Source organism: Fukomys damarensis, unplaced genomic scaffold (genome assembly GCF_012274545.1).
Source record: "Fukomys damarensis isolate Sample0158 unplaced genomic scaffold, DMR_v1.0_HiC HiC_scaffold_23, whole genome shotgun sequence".
Lineage (NCBI taxonomy): Eukaryota > Metazoa > Chordata > Mammalia > Rodentia > Bathyergidae > Fukomys > Fukomys damarensis.
In genome coordinates, this window is record NW_022900935.1 from 48,506,677 (window position 1) to 48,527,850 (window position 21,174).

Here is a 21,174-nt window from a genome sequence, read left to right on the forward strand (position 1 = left end):
TATTCCTCCCTTACCTGTAGTTTTGCTTTCCACAGTACCCATTACCTGAAGTCAACTGCAATCCAATATATTAAATGGAAAATCCCAAAACTAAATAATTTATAAGTTTTAAATTGCATGCTGTACTGATAATATCTATTGTTATCTCCCATCCTGCTTGGGACATGAATCATCCTTTTGTCCTCTATTTACATACTATTTGCATTACCCACCCTTTAGTCACTAAGTAGCTATCTTGGTTATATCAACTATCAATGTATTCCGTTGCTATGTTTATGTAATCCTTGTTTTACTTGTAGTGACCCAAAATCACAAGAAGAATGATACTTGAATTCAGATTTGTCAAAGAGAAGCCATAAAATACTTCCTTTAAATAAAATGATGAAAGATCTTGACTTAATAATAAAAAGTTACTGTTGTTAATCACTTATTAAGACTAATTTATAAATTAAACTTTATCATAGGTATGTATGTGTATTAAAAAAGGCATATATAAAATTTGGTACTAACTGTAGTATCAGGCATCTACTAGGGTTATTTAAACACATCTGTTGAGGGTAAGAGGATTACTATAACCCAGATTTTTTTAAAGGACAAAGGGTTACAGAAGATATAAAAATGACCATTAACACATAAAAAGATATTCAACATCATTAGTCATTAGAGAATACAAATCAAAATCACAGTGAAATATTTCAGACTGGTTAAGATTAATGTAATAAAAAAAAGCATTAATGAAGATGTAGATAAATTTAAATTCTCATTGAATTAGCAAAGAAACTAACTGAACTCCACATAGACTCAAATATTATAAAAAAAGATAAAATATTTAAAAATCAGAATATTGGGCCAGGGATTTAGCTCAGTGGTTCTGCCGCCTGTCTCACAAGTGCAAGGTCCGGAGTTTGATCCCTGGTACAAAAAAAAAAAATCAGAATATTTAGAGGTTTGCAAAACATGAATTAGAGAGCTTAATTTTAAAACGGGCTGTAAAAATTGATCCTAGGGACATTTTCTGGCATTTTGTATGGGCTTTACAGTGACTCAGGGAGTACATAATTGTACATTTATAGTAGCACTGTTCATAGTTGTGTCCACTGACAGATGAATGTATAAACCAAAGGCAATATATCCATTTAGAGGAATATAATTCAGCCCTTAAAAGGAAGAAAGCTCTGACTCATGCAATAAAATGGATGAGCTTCGAGGACATTAAAGCACAGTGAAATAAGCCAATCACAAAAGGACAGATGCTGTATGGTTTCCTTGTATAAGTATCTATAACAGCCCAGTGCATAGAAGCAGAAAATATAGTGGCTTTCAGGGTCTGGAAGGAAGGGGAAATGTTGAGATGTTATTTAATGAGCACAGAGTTTCCATTTTGCAAGATGAAAATGTTCCATACATTGATGGTGCAACAAAGTGAATATACTTATTAGTACTTAAAAATAGTTAGAATGGTGAATTTTATGTAATATGTTTTTTATTCCAACTAAAGACAATTTAAAATTGTTACTTCTAGCTGGGTACAATAGCCACTTGGAAGGCTGAGAAAGAAATGAGTTGAACCCAGGGGTTTGAGACCAGCCTGAGAAACGTAGAGAGGCTTTGTCTCTTTTAAAAGACAAAAACTTTTTTTTTTTTACTTCCCACCAACTCTTTTTAATAGGAGCTGTCATTATCCCCATTTTAAATTTGGTAGCCTTTAACACAGTAAACCCATAGTAAATATTTGTTGAACTAATTTGTAAATTAAACCTGTCCTTTTTCTTCGCTTGTGTTCTTAACATACCAAGTTTGGGAAGACCTGGGTAAAGTCAAATTGTACTCATAATGAACAAACTCCCAGAGCAGGAGTAGGAAATTTTTTTTTCACCCGGTACCAGTGATCAAACTCAGGCCCTTGGCGAGGCAGGCAGCGGAACCACTGAGCCAAATCCCTGACCCAAGAATAGGGAACTTTTAGAAATGCTGCATTAAGTCAATCCAGAAACACTTTTGGAGGCCTCAGTACATTACTAACTAAACTCTGGGTGCCAAAGATTGTGGTTACCCATAAAGAAACATGACTGTTGTTAATCTCTTACTACTCCTAATTTATAAATTAAACTTTATCTTAGTCTATATAGAGTTTGGTATTATCTGGGGTATCAGGCATCCCCTACAGGTCTTGTAATATAGTCCCTAGGGGGACGGGGAAAATCATTGTGACCCAAATTTTTGAATGGACAAAGGACACGAATAGACATTACTTCACAAAAAATATTGAAATGACCATTAGCACATAAAAAGGTGCTCAACATCATTAGTCATTAGGGAAACTCAAATCAAAACCACAGCGAACCCAACTCCTACGCTAGAGGATTTACAGTGCCAGGAGAAAGGTCAGATCATGAATACTATAGTATTTGCTTAACACGATCTTTTTGTTTACTTGTTTGTTTGTTTTTTATTTTGTTTTTTGAGACAAGGTCTTGCTATGTAGTCTAGGCTGCCCTTGAACTCACTGCTCCTGCCTCCGTCTTCTGAGTGCTGGGATTACAGGAATGCACCACCACACCTGGCTCTTAATCGCTTTTTAAAGTCACTTTTCTTACCATTATTAAAGTTGATAAACTTATGGGAGTGATTTTTGGCCCTTCTTTTTAGACTTAATGATATGACTTGGGGTTTCTGTTGTTTGTTTTGTGGTACTGGGGATTTGCTCCCACACAGGAAGGAGTTTGAGGGTCCTTCTCTCCCTGGGCCTGAGCTACAGCGATGAATGAGGTCACAGTTGCATGATGGAACAGACCCTTTGTTGGGCTCTTGATCTGGCTGCAGGCCCAAAGTGGTGAATAGCACAGCTTAGAAGAAGGTAAATATCAGGATTTACCTGATATTTTGAGTCCTTTTTAAAAAAGAAAAAAAAAAAACCTCTCATGTCTTTGAGAGATTGAAGGTTTTTTTTTTTAAAGAATGATTATTTTCAACCATAAGGATGATTTCAAAGCACCTTTCAAGTACCTAACTTGTTGAACATCTCTGCATTTCCAGCTCTCTGGAGTTCCCTATGGTAGGTTTTCAGATTTTGAACATCTATAATTGAGTTGTTTAGAAACAACTGTACTCTGAGTTCTGAAGTAAAGACCTGGGGAAAATGGTTCTAAGAAGACATTAAGAAAATGTTTCTTCGTGGTTTAATAGTATTTATTGTTCATTATTACTGTTAACAATCCACTTTTCTTGTTTTTGACCACCTAAAAGACAGAATTTTGCTGTGTTGTCTAGGCTGCCTTGAACTCAGTCTTCTTGTCTCAGCCTCCCGAGAGCTGGGATTATAGGAATGCACCACACTCCTGGTTCACTCCACTTTCAAAAGAGATAACTAAAACGAACAAAGGTGGAGCCCTTTCCCTCAACCTGTGGTCCGCAGGTCCCATCTGTCAAACTGTACAAAGGAATAAAGGAAGGACGCGAGCAATGGTTGTAGTAAAGAAGTGAACTCAAGAGGGTCTAGAGTAGCAAACAGCATCTATTCCACACCCACTCCTCTCTTAATAAAGACTATGCGATGTAGTTTTTCTATAAAATGGAATACTACTCAGCCATAAAGAATGAGAAACTAGAGTCATTCATAGGAAAATGGATACATATTGAGGATAGACTCCTAAGTGAAATAAATAAGTCACACATGTGTAAATACAGAATAGTTTCTCTGGTGTGAAAAACTATAATAGTACACAAGATCCTAATGAGATAGTTAACAATGTGAAATAGGAAGAAAAGGGCTAAAGGTGTAGGGAACATGGGAAGGGTAGGGGAAAGGAAATAACGGAAAAGAAAAAATATAAGAAAATGAAAAAATAGAAATAAAGTGTTTGTAAATGGGGAGGGGAAGAGGGGGTGAAGGGAGGGCAGGGACAAGGGGAAAAAATGAGAACCAAGTCCTGTCATGTAAAAGTACAAGATCCCAATGTGGGATGTAACTGTACTGTATCCCTAAAATGTACCAATAAACTCAATAAAAAGAAGAAAAAGAAAGAAAGAAAGAAAGAAAGAAAGAAAGAAAGAAAGAAAGAAAGAAAGAAAGAAAGAAAGAAAGAAAGAAAGAAAGACTATGGGAGCTGGGTGCAGTGGAGCACGCCTGTAATCCCAGCACTCGGGAGGCTGAGGCAGGAGGATCGCTGTCAGTTCGAGACCAGCCTGGGCTACATATTGAGTTCCAGGTCAGTCTCAACTACATAGGGAGACCCTGTCTCAAACAAACCAAAAAAAAAAAAAAAGAAAGAAAGAAAGACAGACAGACTATGGGACCAGAAGAACTGACAGGGCATGGATGTGCATCTCTGAAAGAGCCCTGAGAAAAGCTATGTACTATTAGTCAGGTGCCTAAGGCAGAAACAAGGAGGCAAATATTTAAAATGCTATAATATTTGTCAATTAGAACTTGAAATGTTCTGATTAATAATTTTTGCCTTTAAATAACTTTTTCTGCATATTTCTAGGATGCTTTCACTGATTCGTTTGGCACCACTTTTTATGATACACAACATGGTAGTTTTATGTATGTATATACACAATCAAGCTAAGTAATATATCATCATTTCACATAGCTATTGAGAGGAAGTGAAGATACTTAGGCTGTGCTCTCTCAGCAAATTGCAAGTATACAGTGCAGTGTGATCTCTAATCACTGTGCTGTGCAGTGAATCTTCAGAACTCTCTCATCTTGCATAACTGAGACAGTGTACTCTCACCTCCCCCTCCCCCTACCATTCTACTCACTGAGTTATTTTAGATTCCACATACGTCTAAGTGAGAACATACAGTCTTTTTGTGTCTGGCTAATCACACTCACCATCTATTTTTACATAGGATCAGAGTGACACTGCAGTGTTTGAAAGGGGGCGTGGTAACAAGAAATCTTGATTTCAGATCTAGGGAAGATAAAGGGAATTTTCCACATAACCTTCCAACTTTGCACATAACTCTTAACATGAATTTGCATATAGTTCCGTTATTTGAGACCCTAGACTTCAAACTCCAGGCCTTGAGCTGGAAAAGCTGCAAAAGAGTATGAAGAAACCAATCTGTGAATTGATCCTTTAACTGCATCTTCTCCATTCCAGACCCAATCACTGGCCACATGGCAGTTTCAGAAATTAAATCAAAACTTAAACTGAATCCCCTAAAAGTACCTGTCTTCCACAGCAAGAGGTAGGTAATGGAAGTATTAATATATTATGATAAAGAATTATTAATGTAGTGGATACATTAAATACCCATAAAGGCTTTGAGATGTTTGGATACTCTTCAAATATCTGTCTATGGAGAGTTTAGTTACAAAACAAAACATTTAAATTGAGAAAGGCTTTTAGGAAGAAAGTGATAAGCATCTTTTTTTACTGGAGAAGCAGTTTTCCTTCCTGTTCTCCCAAATGAAATGCTATTTTTTGCTAGACACAGAATACCCTGGAATGCTCAAGGAGTTGTCAGTTTTACCCTAAAGTATTTTTAGTGCCAGTTTAAAGGAGAATACATTCAGAAGATCTTAAGGTAGAGCTAACCCCTAAGCAAGTCAAAATACAGAAAAAGGGTCTACAAATACTTCAGGTAAAAGGCAATCTGGTAAATTAGTCATGGCTAGCCTCAGACTAAAACTGGGGAAGATTTGCTTGTATCATTAACAATAGCTTTATCTCTGGCAGCTTCCAATAAAGTCCAAAAACACAGCTAGTAAGAACTGAAAGAGAGAGCTCAAGATATATTTTACCAGATTATAAGAAGAAAAACTCTCCTCTTTTCTCACAATTGTTCTTTTTCTTTACCATCTTGAGGATATTTTTGCTAGTGTTCTTGGGTTTTCCAGTGCTAAAAAAAATTATATCTCTGACACTTTTTAGATAATAATGGGTAAGATAATCATATAGCAGCCAAACCCTTAACATTACTGTTCCCATACTCCACATGAAAAGCTACCTTTTGGGTTGGGTTGGGTTTTGAGACATATTCTTGTTATGTATCTAAAACTGGCCTTGAACTCACTATGTAGCCCAGGTTGGCCTCAAACTCCTGATTCTCCTACCTCAGACTCCCTTGTACTGGGAATTACAAGAGTGTACCATCACATCAGCAGTAGGGATTGAACCCAGGGAGTGAAGAGCTATAGCCCCCACCTTTCTCATATTTTTATTTTGAGACAGAGTCATACTGTACTGCCCAGGCTGACCTTGAACTTGTGATCCTCTTGCTTCATTCTCCCAAGTAGCTGAGCTTACAAATGTGCCACCACGGCTGGCACAAGCCGCCTTTGGAAGCAGTGAGTTCCTTGTCACTGAAAGTAAAGCAAAGGCTAAGTAAAGACCACGTGTAGAGGAAATTCACACACTAAATGAAAGGCTGGACTGGGATTATTCTAAATCAAAGGCTCTGCAGTCATTTCTGGGTTGCTCACCTCTCCTTCTGGAGTTAGATTCCAGGTTCTCATCTTGAGCAAAGAATTTAATGAAATGAGCAAAAACAGTGTCAAAGTTTATTCGAAAAAGTGGAAGTGAACAAGAGTGAGGGAGAACCTGGCTCTGCAGAGCAGGCTTGGGCCAAGTAAAAGGAAAAAGCAAAATAAAAGTACACCCTGAAGAAAGCAAGGCAGGCTATCATGAGGAAAGCCATGATAGCAAGCTCTTCTTAGCATCTGTGTCCTTTTATACTGTCCAAATTTCAAGGCCAGGTGTGGTAGCGCATGCCTATAATCCCAGCACTCAGGAGGCTGAGGCAGGAGGATCACTGTGAGTTTGAGGCCAACCTGAGCTACATAGTGAGTTCAAGTCCAGCCTGAACTATGGTGACACCTTTTCTCTTTCTCAAAAAGAAAAAAAAAATCTCAAGGAAACCCCCAGGGACTTCTACACATGGATCCTGAGAGGTGGTGCTGGGATCCCACATCTCAAGATGACCTCAGGTCTAGGCATCCTATTGAAAACCTGCTCAAATTCCCAGAAGTCCTCAGGGTTTTGGGAACTGTTCAGCCATGTGTTCCAGGATCTTGTAATTAACAGGTCACACCTACTTTCCCAGCTTTGCATACCCTGATCTCCTATGTCAACTTGAAACTTATATAAAATAGAAATGTTTTCTCCAGTATTTGGTCTAAGATAAGGTTTGAAATTGTGCCAAGAGTATCCTTTCGTAATGCAACTAATAAAGACCTTATACTGCATAGAACAAGTGCAAGATCAAAACTCACGCTTTTAGGGCCAGGGATTTAGCTCAGTGGTTCCACTGCCTGCCTCAAAAAAAAAAAAAACTCAAGCTTTCCTCTTGTTTCTTGAGAACACATTTCTGTATCCGCTGCATCTTTTACATCATGCTAAAGAAATTTGTTTATATTTACAAATATAAAATATTTGCCTTAGCAAAGGCAAACTTTTGAGTCCTCAGAATTTTAAGTAGGCAATGAAGAAGAAACATCAGAAGAAGAAATCAGTATTAATAAAAGCTAAGAAAATAAGGCAAGTTAAATAAATCTCCACGTTAGAAATTTGAGTACAGTACCTTTTTAAAGCTTATCACAGCTGGGCTGTGTCTGTCTAGCACTGGTGAGGCCCGGGGTTCCATCTCCAGCACAGCAAATGGATGGATGGATGATAGATAGATAGATAGATAGATAGATAGATAGATAGATAGATAGATAGATGCTTATCATTTTCTTTCCTCTCCAATCCCTCTTTGAAAATAAGTTGGATATAATATTGTAGAGGATACTAAATTAATAAACCCTAATAATTTTATTAACATCAATGTTTATTTCTTTTAGTTTGTCTTTAACCAACAGCTTTTTATAAAACCACAAAAAACTAAGAGATTCCATAATTTGTAAACATTTAGTTCTATTAGTTTCAAAACTTGATGCATTTTAAATAAAATAAATGTATTAAAGTGTGGTTGTTTCAATTAATTTATATTTCATTAAATCTTATTTAATTTATTATAAGCGACCCCAGTTTTACATAATACATTCTATGTTCCTAAACAAGTTACTGTAAATCTATACAGAGTGTCTCCTGAGTATTAGTATTTTCCCTCCTTTTCCAGATTTTTCTTTCCTAGGGAAATGAAAGGGCAAGCAGAGTTCCAAACTTTCTGAAAGTGTTCTCTGTCCTTTTCTGTCTTTCGCATATGTGGTAAAAATAAAATTTGGCAATTAAAATTGTACAATAATCATAGATGCAAAAGTTTATAAGAATATACATTACAGCCCTATTTGTATGACAGTTTTGAAACCATTCATATCTCTAGGCACAGGAGAATTTAAGACTTCCAGCCTGACCTGGGACAAGTTACTTAATTGCTCTGACCCTCAGTCGGGAGAATTCAGAGTTTTTTTAAGGGCGGTGAGGATGACTGGTAGGGGGTGGACCTGAAGGGCCAACATTTGCTCACTCTCCATCCTGTCCAATGGCAAGTGACAGAAACAGGTCCCCCAGGAAGCGTGACTCTGTATATATTATGATGCTCAAATTCCAGTCGGCAAAACTGATGAAGGGGACTGATGTTTGCTCCTTTTCTTTACATCCATATTAAATCTAAATCTTTTTATGTCTCTTCTCAGGGATAAAGATTTACCAAGATCTCTTCAATGCCAATTACAACACAAAGAAAAGTTGAGCCCTTCACAAATGGAAGGTAAGGAGAATCTCCCCAAAAGTGAAAGCACAGATGACAGCCCCTTAGTATATGCGATCCTTTATTTAGTACAGATATAGGATGTCATTTCCTCTTTCATGTAGAGAAAAAGGCTGTGGATGTAGTTCAAGTATGAGTCTCCGGGCTCAATCCTCAGTACTGGGGGAAAATATTCTTTTAAAAATGCTGTATATGATGGCGCACATCTGTAGTCCCAGCACTCAGGAGGCTGAGGCAGGAGGATTGGGAGTTCGAAGCCAGCCTTGACTACAGAGGGATTCAAAGCTAGTCTAGTCTGCAACGTAAGATCCTGTATCACAAAACCAAAAATAAAATTAAATTAAAAAGGAAAAAAATCACCTTTATTGTTAAGAAAGCTGGTTTGGAAAACAGGAAGGATGGTCAGATCAGATTTACATTTTTAGTGTTTTGGTTTTTATTTGGATTTTTTTTTTCTCATTGAGTTCATTGGTACATTTTAGGAATGCACTACAGTTACATTCATCATTGGGACCTTGTACCTTTTACATGACAGGACTTGGTTCTCATTTTTTCCCCTTGTACCTGCCTTCCCTTCACCCCTCCTTCCCTATTTACAAATACTTTATTTCCATTTTTCCATTTTCTCATGTATTTTTTTCCTTTTCCCTTATTACCTTTCCCCTACCCTTCCCATTTCCCCTACCCCTTTAGCCCTTTTCTTCCTATTTCAATTGTCAAATATATCATTAGGATCTTATGTACCATTATAGTTTTTCACACCAGAGAAACTATTCGGTATTTACATGTGTGACTTATTTATTTCACTTAGGAGTATATCCTCAATATGTATCTATTTTCCTATGAATGAGTCTAATTTCTCATTCTTTATGGTTGAGTAGTATTCCATTTTATAGAAAAACCACATCTTCTTTATCCAGTCTCCAACTGATGGGCAAATGGGCTGTTTCCAAGTTTTAGCTATTACAAACTGTGCCACTATAAACATAGGTGCACATATATCGCTATGACATTATTCTTTTAATTCTTTTGGAAAGATACCCAGCAGAGGGATGGCTGGGTCAAATGGAACCTCTAGTCCCAGCTCTTTGAGGTATCTCCATATTGATTTCCATAGTGGTTGCACCAGCCTGCACTCCCACCAACAATGGAGAAGGGTTCCTTTCTCCCCACAACCCGGCCAACATTTGTTATTGGTTGATTTCTTGATAGCAGCCATGCTTCGTGGGGTGAGGTGGAATCTCAGTGTTGTTTTCATCTGCATCTCTTGAATGACCAGTGATGTGGAACATATTTTCATATATTTATTTGCTGCTTTTACTTCTTTGAGAAATGTCTGTTCATTTCAGATGCCCATTTTTGAATCAGGTCTTTATATTGGGGGGGCTGAATTTTTTATTTCTTCATATATTCTAGATAATAATCCTTTGTCTGACGAGCAGCTGGTAAAAATTTTTTCCTACATTGTAGGGTTTTGGTGCTAGGGGTTGAAACTAGAGCCTTACTGAGATACATCCCAAGTCCTTAAGAAATTTATTTCAATCAGATATGATGCAGACCAAGATGATTTTCATGGATGTGTTTTTATACTCATAGGTCCCTGAAAGCAGAAGGCACAACATACCACGACACAGCAAAAAATCAACAAGAACCTTTATTCTCGTATTTGCACAAAAGAACAGGCAAGGCAGGATGAGCAGATTTAGGATTAACTACACTGAAGAATTTCAGTGACCTCTGGGTTGGGACTGTCCCTCACTTGGTCTAGGACCTGCATCTGGGGTCAGTGAGCCCGGCATCTGAGAGCCAGAGGAGGCAGGTGGTTAAGAGGCGGTGTCTAGATGGGCTGGTGTGCATGTGGAAGGCGCACTATAGATGAGCTGTGAATCGTCACTGGGAACGGACTAGGCCTGTGAGGGTCAGGCCCTGCAGGGTTAGCAAAGGCCAGAGGTCAAACCATCAAGTAGAAAAAGCAGAAAAAGTAGTTATCCAAGTGCTTAATCCTCACAGCTTTGCTATGAGAAGTTAATTTGTTCATTCTGCGTACTTGCTTTGTAGTTCAGGCTGGCCTTGAACTCTGAGCAATCCTCCTGCCTTTGCCTCCCACGGGCATGCGCCACCACACCCAGCCTCTGCATACATTTTTTGAATACCGCAAAACCCCAGAATATCCCATCTTCACTCTCAGTGGATATCCTCGCTTCCTACTTCACTCAAACCCAAAGCAATCAGAATAGAATTTCCAGATTTCCACCTCTGTATCTACTTCCCTACCAGCGCCTATACCCACATATTTTGCCTTCCACTACTTTTTAGAACAAATTGAGCAACAAAAATAAACAATACAGAATTGGATTAAAACCCAAAGTGCAAAATAAACATCCATGAGGCCAGGATCAGTTTCACATGTCTGTAATCCTGGCTACTCAGGATCAAATGTTCAAAGGCAACCTGGGGAATTTAGCAAGGCCCTGTCTCAAAATAAAGGCTGGGGGATGGGGATTTAGCTCAGTGGCTCTGCTGCCTGCCTCGCAAGCACAAGGAACCGAGTTCAATCCCCGGTACCAAAAGAAAGAAACCCAAACTAACTAAATAAATAAATAAAGGCTGGGGTTGGGATATATCAGTGATAGAAGCATGTTTGAAGCCCTGGATTCAATCTCCAACATCACAAAACATATTTTTAATTAAATATTCATGAGTCCATACTGATTGAATTCTTTTTTTTTTTTTCAATTTTTATGTGTTTTAGTATATGTTTGCAGTTCACAGGGTCAAGCTTAGTGGTACTAAAGGGAGAAATAAGGTCACAATGTTTTGGTTTTGGTTTTTTTAAGGTCCCTGTGTAGTCAAGGCTGGCCTTAAACTCACGGCGATTCTCCTGCCTCCGTCTCCTGAGTGCTGGGATTACAGGCCATGCGCCACCATGCTCAGCACAATGTGGTTTTTTGTGTGGGGGAGGGGTTTGAGACAGGGTCTCACTATGTAGTTGAGACTGACCTGGAACTCACTATGTAGCCCAGGCTGGTTTCCAACTCACAGCGACCCTCCTGCCTCAGCCTTCCGAGTGCTGGGATTACAGGCGTGCGCCACCATGCCCAGCTACAATGTGTTTTTTTGGTTTTTTTGTGTGTGTGGTTTTTTTTTGGTACTGGGGATCGAACTCGGGTCCTTGTGCTTGCAAGGCAGGCAGCGGAACCACTGAGCTAAATCCCCGGCCCTACAATTTGTTTTTTAAGGGAGAAATAACAGCACATTTGTATGATCATAGGAATGATATATAAATAGTAAGAAGATTTGATGTTGAAGACAAGGAGACCTTTCTTAGATAATATATTTGAATATGAGAGAGAAGATAGATTCTAATCTACAGTGGAGGGGCTGAATCAAGCTAAAAGATAAAGTTTATTTGCCAGAGATTTTGTTTGGTGGCCCCACACCTGCCTGGAAAGCACAAGGTCCGAAGTTCAATTCCTGGTACCAAAAAATAAATAGATGATAGATAGATGAAGTTTATTTGTGGAACAGCAAGGTATTTACCTATTATACTTAATATGAGAACAGAGATCTTTGTCTAGATTATGCACTAGTGCATCCTAAATCCTTATAGCAGTACCTGGCACACAGAAAATGTGACAAATAGTGGCTAAGTTGCATGAATGAATGCATGCTTACCTCATGCCAGAGAGACCAGGAGAAGGCAGAAAGGACCTGGACCACGGGACTCCACAGTGCTCTGTCCCTCACCCAGCTGTTGCAGGAAGATTAAAGTACATCACAGTGACATCATCAGCTTGCTTTGTTCTATTTTATGACCAACATTTCAAGGACTCGCTAATTTAGCATACTGGCAGGAAGGCAGACTCTACATATAATACTACTTTACCCAATTCCCAGTGTCCCTCAGATAATACTCATTCTACATTCTAGTCTCTGTCAACTTATGATGTCCCCTTAGTGTGGCAAGAGTCTGGGAAACATGTAGGGCTTTTTCAGGGACATGAGGCTAAATGCCCTAGTTTTCCTCAAGAACAATACACAACTGCTCTACCACTGAGCTATATCCCCAGCCCTTTTTCTTCCCCTCCCCTTTTTTGGGGGGGTGGGGGAGGGATACCGGGGATCAAACAGCCATTTTTATATTGAGATGGAGTCACACTAAGTTGCCCAGGTCAGCCTCAAATTGTGATCCTCCTGCCTCAGCCTTCCAGTAGCTGGGATTACAAGTATGTACCACCACTTTGAATATTTCTTTGAGTATTTCTTTTTAAAATGTTAGCTCTATGGAAAAGGTACATACACAAATATTAAATTTGGCTCCAACTTGGTTTATTAGCTTTCTATTACTGGCATAAGAAGTTGTCACAGATTCAACAGCAAAACTCAGTATAAATTCATTGTCTCAAGTTCTGTAGGTCAGAAGTCCAGGCAGGCTTGGCTGGTTTCTCTTCTCCAGGTCTTACTGGGGTAAAATTCAGCTGTTGGCCACCCTGAGCTCTTATTTGGAGATTCTGGGAGTCTGTTTGCAGTCTCATTCAGATTTGCGGCACAGTTCAGTCCTTGCAGTTGAATGGCTGAGGTCCCATTACTTTCCTGTCTGCCAGCCAGAAGCCTCCCTCAACCCCTTCCTGCTGCCAGCTCTCCACATCACATCGGCCGCCATCTCCATACCAGCAGTGGTGGGCTGAGTCTTTCTTGTGCTCTGAATCTCTCTGACTTGTGCCACGTTTATCTTGCTTCTTCCTCTACAAGGAGTCATGAAGTTAGACTGGGACCACTCGTGTAATTCAGGCCCACATATAAATCTGCAAAGTCCCCTCTATCACGTAAAATAACATATTCATAGGTTCTGGGGATTGGGGTGTGGACTTTCTGCAAGACCATCTCACCTGCCGCATCTGGTTTTCTGCTCTCCCGATTTGTTTATTCCAGTTCAAACCAAAGGACTGACAATGTGCTGTATTAAAGATGTCTGTTAAATATTCACTTTTAATTCCACTTCTCCAGCCTTCCAAGATGCCTATAACTTCTTCAACAAGGATAAAACTGGCTGTATTGATTTAAATGGACTGATGAGCACTTTAGCTAAATTAGGAATGAATTTAACCAAGCATGATGTCTATAATGAATTAAAATGTGCTGATCTTGATCGTAAGTATTTTGCCTTCTCATTGTTTTTTTAAAAAGACTTTTCTGAATATATATTTTTTCTCAGTGATTGTATAGACAGAGGAAATAAATCTCTCTTGTAGTATATACTTTTGGTTAAAAAAAAAAAAAGGTACATAACATAAAGAGTAGCCCTACCTTATCTACCTGTTTCACTTTCCATGGCTTCAGTTACCCAAAGTCAACCACAGTACAAAAATATTAATATTTGTCTTGACTCTTTCAAGAGGTAGTACATTCACATAACTTTTATTAATATTACTATAATTGTTCTACTTTATTATTAGTTGTTAATCTGTTATTGTGCCTAATTATAAATTAAACTTTATCATCTCAAAAAACCAAAACAAAAATCTATTGTGAAAAACTAAGAGTACCTGTGTCCCCTCGATATCACCTTCAAGTTGCCCGCTGTGATGCTCATTTTGGGCGAAGCCTTGAAATAATGGACACAAAGGTGTGAACAATTTTTAAAATGACATATGACCAAGGAAATCTAAGCCCTTGTTCCCATCTGAATCATTAGCACAGATCTTTCTGCTGTCGTTACAGCCTACCTGTCCTGAATTTTAAATTCCACAGAATTTTTGCTGATATTTTAAAAGCAAATAGGTCTATGTTTCTGCTAGGTTTTTTTTGTTGTTGTTTGTTGTTGTTGTTGTTTGGTTGGTTGGTTGGTTGGTTTTGGTTTTGGTTTTTTGAGACAGGGTCTCACTATGTAGTTGAGACTGACCTGGAACTCACTATGTAGCCCAGGCTGGTCTCGAACTCCCAGCGATCCTCCTGCCTCAGCCTCCCGAGTGCTGGGATTATAGGCGTGCTCCACCATGCCCGGCCTCTGCAGTATATTGACCTTGTGATTAGCAGTCCAAACCGTTAAATTGTGCAGAAACATATATTGCAGCCCTTGATCTCCTCTCATTCTTACCCCACTCCAGGCCCTATTCAGTCAGCAACAGTCCCACCTGTGACTCAGCGTCATCAGGTCATGAAGGTGTCACTTGTTTCCACTAACTCTGCCTAATTTTTCTATTCTTTCATGGAAACACAGCAGCTCTCCAAGTAGCACTCGCTCTCCTTTAGTTTTAGGGGAAATGAGGCATAACTTGGATAATGTGAAAACAAATAATAGGAGTCGATACAGGGTGGAAAGTTGGGTGGATTCCTTGTAAAAATTCCTTGCCAATCTCTGGAAAGCCGGTGGAGGCACTGGACTAAATGCCTGGGAACTCCTGGCTGAATGTTCATGACCCGCCCTCATTTCTGTGGCCTGCAGAAGACAATGTAATGTGGCTAAAATCACTTCAGGAAGACCTGAACAAATTAACATGCACTGAATTTAAATACTAAGTGATCCCGTAGTCCAACGTCCATACATACGCATAGTCTAATAATATAAGCACGTCATGTCCTTGTTCTGAGCGCACGTCTCCATTGTAGGAGATGGGAAGGTGAACTTCTCAGACTTCTTAAGGGTGCTGACGGATAAGAACCGCTTCCTCAAGGCCGTGGGTGAGTACAGGCTGTAGGACAGACGGCCGATTGGTAGCTACAACCCACCACATGGTAAACGTTATTCACTGAGGCCTCTAATCAGGAGACAGACCGGGAAAGAGTAATCTGGGATGTGATTTATTTTTAAACTGCATCTCCAGAACACTATCCGCTAGGCACACTGACGCTATTTTAGAACTTTAACTTGTATATATCAAGCAAGCACTGGCGTTCTCTAAAGGACTCCTGCAGGGGACATTTGGTCTCAGAGAGAACACGCAAGGAAGTGATGGGGACAGGAAAATGTGGTCTCCTTTTATAGAGTCTTAAGTTTTCTTTACCGGGTTTATGTGCTACTTTGAGAAACACTCTCTTTACAAAAGAAAATAAGTATTTTCTTTAGAAGAAAAAAGTGATCTCGCGCAGATTTGAGCATGGATGATTTACTGCTCTTCAAGGTGTTTTTCGCAATACCTTCCTCACGCTGATGAAGCCTCTAACTCAGTGAAAGTCTGCTTGAGGTTAGCGCGCATGTTCTCATACAAGGTTGTCCATGCGATGTAAGAATACTCTCGTGGTTTGTTTTTAAGCTTAACAGACTGCCTGCCTTGGAAAATCTAACCACTATTAATGTCCTGTTTTCTGTGATAATACATTCCAAAGTTCAAATACTGTATGCAGTTTTGAAAACACCCATTTCTCAACTACAAACTGTCCTGAGGATTTTAAAAACAGTTACCATTTCCAAATACTATAATAAAAATGAAGGCTGGGGATGTAGCTCAGTGGCACTGTGCCTACCTGGCAAGTGCAAGGTCCTGAGTTCAATCCCAGGTACCAGACAAAAAAAGAGTAGAAAATAAAAATAAATAGCCGGGCGTGGTGACGCACGCCTGTAATCTGAGCACTCGGGAGGCTGAGGCAGGAGGATCACTGTGAGTTCAACACCAGCCTGGGCTACATATTCAGTTCCAGATCAATGTCAACTACATAGTGAGACCCTGTCACAAAAGTAAATAAATAAATAAATAAAATGAGAGTTTTCTTATAAACCAAGGATGTGCTTATTGACAATTCCTTTGCTTGGAGGAATAAGACAATAATCCTTCATGCTTCTAAAGGAATTATATATTTACTTAGAAAACATTGAACTAAAAGTATTTTTATATTAAGTGATTATTCTGTTTGCCCCTTAATCAAAATGATCTTTCAACAGAACAGAATTTTAATGTTTCACTATATCTTCCGTCCCTGACTTCATATTACTATTGTTGTTGCTGTTAATAGTAAAAATGACTGTCATTTTATTACTTTTTTGATAAGTGCTTTGTCCTGAAGACATTCTGAAAAAAATTTTTTTGTCCCCCTCCATAGTTCCAGAAAAGGAAACTTGTTTAGATTTAACTGGCAACTCTGGGATCCTATTATTTGAAATCCTATCAAAGCTTGTAGAGATATCAGCCCTACCCAGAAAAACTATAATGAAGATAGTAAGGTAAGTGCCAAGGAAAGAGGTGGAACAGCCTTCCCAGAAGCGTTTATAAGGACAGCTTACTAACACTCTGCTCCACAGGATCTGGTCCAAAATAGGAAAAAGGCCAGGAGTGGTGGCACACACCTGTAATCCTAGTACTCAGGAGGCTGAGGCAGGAGAATCACCATGAGTTTAAGGGCAGTCTGGGCTACATAGTGAGTCAGGACCGGCCTGCACTACATAGCATGACCCTGTCTCAAAAAAAAAAAAAATAATGAAACTCAAAAAACCAAAACACAGGAAAAAGTATCTAGGCAAATGTTCATGTGCCAAAGCATTCCTGCCTGGCTCTAAAGTTGCAAGGCTAACCTCAGACTATCTCCAAGCCCCACTGTAAGCCTAAAACATCCAAGAAAGTTCAACCTCTTCTACTCTGGGGCGGGAAATCCCAGCAGAATCAAACTTTTCCTGAGATAATTTTAAGTGGGTTTCAAAATCCAAAGTGGGGCCAGGGGTGTAGCTCAGTGGTACAGTGCCTGTCTGGCAAGCATGAGGTCCTGAGCTCAATCCCCAGCACCAAAAAAAAAAAAGACCCAAAGTGGAATACTAATACCTCTATCCATGCAGGAACTACCAGGGGCTCGCAAGATCCTCTGACTCTAAAGGGAGGTACAGCAAGAGCAGACTTCCCACGGAAGTCTTTGGACTGGAGTGGAGGCAGGACTAGACATGAGAATAGGGATAAGGAACATTCTCATCACCGAGTGTAGTAACTTATTCCAGCAAATAGCAGTAAAAATGAGTTTCCTCAATCAATTTTATCATTGTATCATATAAATTAAATTTTGCTATTATCAATCTCTTCAATTCATACTTCTTCAAAGCATTGTGGTATCATACTTACTGAGACTTAAAAATACAGAATACCAGGCTGCGAATTTAGCTCAGTGGTTCTGCCACCTGCCTCGCAAGCGCAAGGACCCAAGTTCGATCCCCAGTACCAAAAAACAACAACAACAACAAATAAACTTTGCCACTGCTTTTTGCTTGTTTCATCCAGTTCTTTGTTCAAGACGAGAACTCCAGAAAGAGAGGCAAGCAAACCAAACCTGGTAACATTTAGCTGGTGAGCCACTTTTTAAAAACAAGCTACCCAATAGCAGCACAACTTCAGAATCTTGAGCAAAAGCATTTTCAGAACAGTAGAGACTCATTTAACTAAATTTCTGGAGATTGAGAAGTCCAAGATCAAAGCCCCAGAAGATTGTGTCTGGTGAGGTCTGTATTCTTGCTGCAAAGTTTCATGAGCAAAAAGAGTAACTTGGGGACCACATTTTCCAGCAGAACAGTTACCAGACAGAAGATGGCTGCCTGACCATACCGCACACGACATGAGTGATGAAGTTTTGTCTTACTGCCTCACTGCCCAGCTCACTAAAGTAGGTGATAATGGACCAAACAAGTTTATAACATCATCTAACTATACAAAAGGAGAGTTTTGTGTATTGTGTTCAGCATGGAATTTTTCAAGCAAATCTCAAAGCTTATATGAAAAAACAAATGTGCAGAAGTAACCAAGCATATTTGAAAAAAAGGTACCTAGGATGATCAACATCTCACTGTTTCTGGAAGCTTAGAAGTCCAATGGTGTGGTGCCAGCATCTATTCAGCATTTGCTCAGCATTTGGCAAAGGTCTTTTTGCTGCGCTGTAATATGATGAAGGGCATCACATGGCAAGACAGAGGAGACAGCTATGTGTATTTAAAGTCTCTGGTATCAAAGACTGACTGTGACATATTCACCTTTATATTCCACAACCTTTTTTCATAGTACATGACTCATTGTAACATTTGTTTTTCTTTAAATCAGAAATTGATCTCCTTCAAAAATCACTGAAAGTCTTTTTTTAAACCTACCACATTACTTGTAATAAAAACTCAATATTAAAAGTGGGGTAGATGCAACTGCCCTACTGTTACCTGGTAGGGGTCTTGTCCAGGTTCTAGATGTCCTAAACGAAGATTTAAGCAAGACGCCCAAAAGTAGTGGCACAGTCAAAGGTTTATTTGGAAGACGAAAGACAAGATGAATTCTGCCAGGTTGGATTGGCCAGTGAGAAGGGCTCACACCTCAAGAGGGCTCAATGTTGAAAGTTTTAAACCTTAGGATTTGAGGTGGGATTGAGGGGTTGGTCTAAAGATGACTCCTGCCAAAGAATGTCTTGTCTGGGCTCCACCATTGAGTAGTGGTGTTTTTGAGCTCTTAAGGCCCTTTGAACCCATTCACTAGCCTCTGTGAGCTTTGGATGCCACACATAATCTTCATAGTCAGCGTAATGATGACTAGGGTTGGTGTCAGCCAAGGATTGCAGACCACTGGATGCGTGCCCAGAGACTTATTGTATATCATCTAAATTACCTGACTACCTTTTCCCATTATAATTTAGACCTGGGCACGCTGGTCGTGGGCTGATGTCTAACTGAGAAGGGAAATCCAGTCTGAGAAAGCAGGTTCCAAGGCAGACCCCTCTTCTTCCTCCAGCCATTTCCTTGGTTACCTTACACTTCATATCTAGCCCAGAAAGAGACCTTTTGGGAAAGCCCTTGCTTCTCTCTCCAGCTTTTTCTTTAGCTGCCTCCTGCCTCGCTGCCAGATACACAAATGCCAACAATGAAACACAACAAGCATGAAAAAGTAAGGTAACATGACATCTGCAAAAGAACACGGTAACTCTCTAGCAACAAAGAAAAGGAAATGAATGAATTGCCTGGCAAAGAACTCGGAAGAATGAATTTTTTAAAACTTGATGAGATATAAGAGAATACAAGTGGATAATCCAGCAAAAGCACATGATCTGAATGAGAAATGTAGGAAAAGATCATAAAACATAACCCATGAGCTTAGTGCTAAACACCAGAGGGAATAAAAAAAAAAAGACAGTTGAGTGCCTCGATAGCAGAATTGATCAGGAATAAAGAATTCCTGAGGTAGAAGACAGACCTTTTGAAATGATCCAGTCAGATTTTTTAAAAAGAAAGAAAGGGAAGAGAAAGGGGTGCCAGGAGCCATTCTACATAATTTTGGGGAGAAATCATTTCACAATTAAATTATTAAGCCTAGTCTTCTTGCCTACAGTTTAGCTACGACACGCTGAAACACAGCTCCATTTTTGCCTCTGATCACAGCTGAGACCTCATTGGGCTCAGGATGCTGTGACTCTCAAGGGCAGGATTACATCAGCTAAAGACATCCTGCTTCCTTGAGAACCAAGTAGAAAGAGAAAGTTTTCATCTGGGGAGGGACAGATTCTTTACCAGTTTAACTCGTCCTACCTACTGTTGTAAGAATGTCTTTGGTCATTTTACCATCCTAATCAACATAAGCTTCTCATTGACCTAAGATTCTCATCAGTGTAAGATCCTTGTGATCATAGGATTACTGCCACCCTCCAAGGCATCTAATAGTTCTTCTGATTGTAAGATCCTTGTCCATTTAGCATCATTGCCACTCTCTGAGTCATATGTTACTTTCTATGAGCCCAGTAAACAGTGGCAAGCTTGGGGTGCCTTTATTTTGCTGCCCACAGCAGGGCTGATCGGGCCCAGAGCCCAGCTTCTTCTCAGTTTCATTTCCTGTCTTTATTCTTTAATTCGCTTTGTGCTGTTGTGGCTCACAGAGACCAGGACCCACTGCAGGGTTTCTGGTAATGTCCGCTTTCCCTGTTCCCTGCAGAGGGGGAAAGAAAAGAGAAGAAAAAAGAAAAGAATAAAGCTAGTTTTAGAGTCTTATAAGGCTAGACAGCTTGCATCGTGGATGTTCCAGATTTTAGAAGAAAAAGGAAAATGGCATAGAAGGGCAATTCAAAGAAATCGCTAGAAAATTTCCAAATTTTGGAAAAGATATGTACATACAAGTCTAAGAAACACAAAGGACTCCTAAAAAACTCAATTTGCCCCTACAAAGGTATATTTTCATCAGACTGTCAAAAGTACAAGGTAAAGACAGAATTCTATAAATAGCAAGAGAAAAATGTCAAGTCACACATAAGGGAATCCACATTAGATTAATAGCAAGCCTGAAAAAATCTTAATAGGCCAAAAGAGAATAGGATGATTTATTCAAAATGCTGAAATAATTACCAACCAAGAATACTATACCCACCAAAACTATTCTTCAGAAATTAAAGAGAAATAAAAACTTTCTAAGACTAACAAAAACTGAAGGAATGCATCGCCATTGGGCCATTCCTATAAGAAATGTTTAAGGTAATCCTACACTAGAAGCAAAAATATGGTACCTGTCATCAGGAAAACATGGAAAAGTATAAATCTGAACAGTAAAACAGCTAGGCATGGTGGTGCACACCTGTAAT

The 21,174-nt window shown here is 39.3% G+C and overlaps 1 protein-coding gene across 1 annotated transcript in view; it reads left to right on the forward strand.

The window, feature by feature from the left end:
- Efcab3 (EF-hand calcium binding domain 3) overlaps nucleotides 1–21,174 on the forward strand; it is a 215,970-nt gene that overhangs the window by 159,565 nt on the left and 35,231 nt on the right. The window contains 5 exon segments of the mRNA XM_019209488.2: nucleotides 5,112–5,199; nucleotides 8,591–8,664; nucleotides 13,672–13,815; nucleotides 15,274–15,345; nucleotides 16,702–16,822. Of these exon segments, the coding sequence (XP_019065033.1) occupies nucleotides 5,112–5,199; nucleotides 8,591–8,664; nucleotides 13,672–13,815; nucleotides 15,274–15,345; nucleotides 16,702–16,822 (499 nt within the window).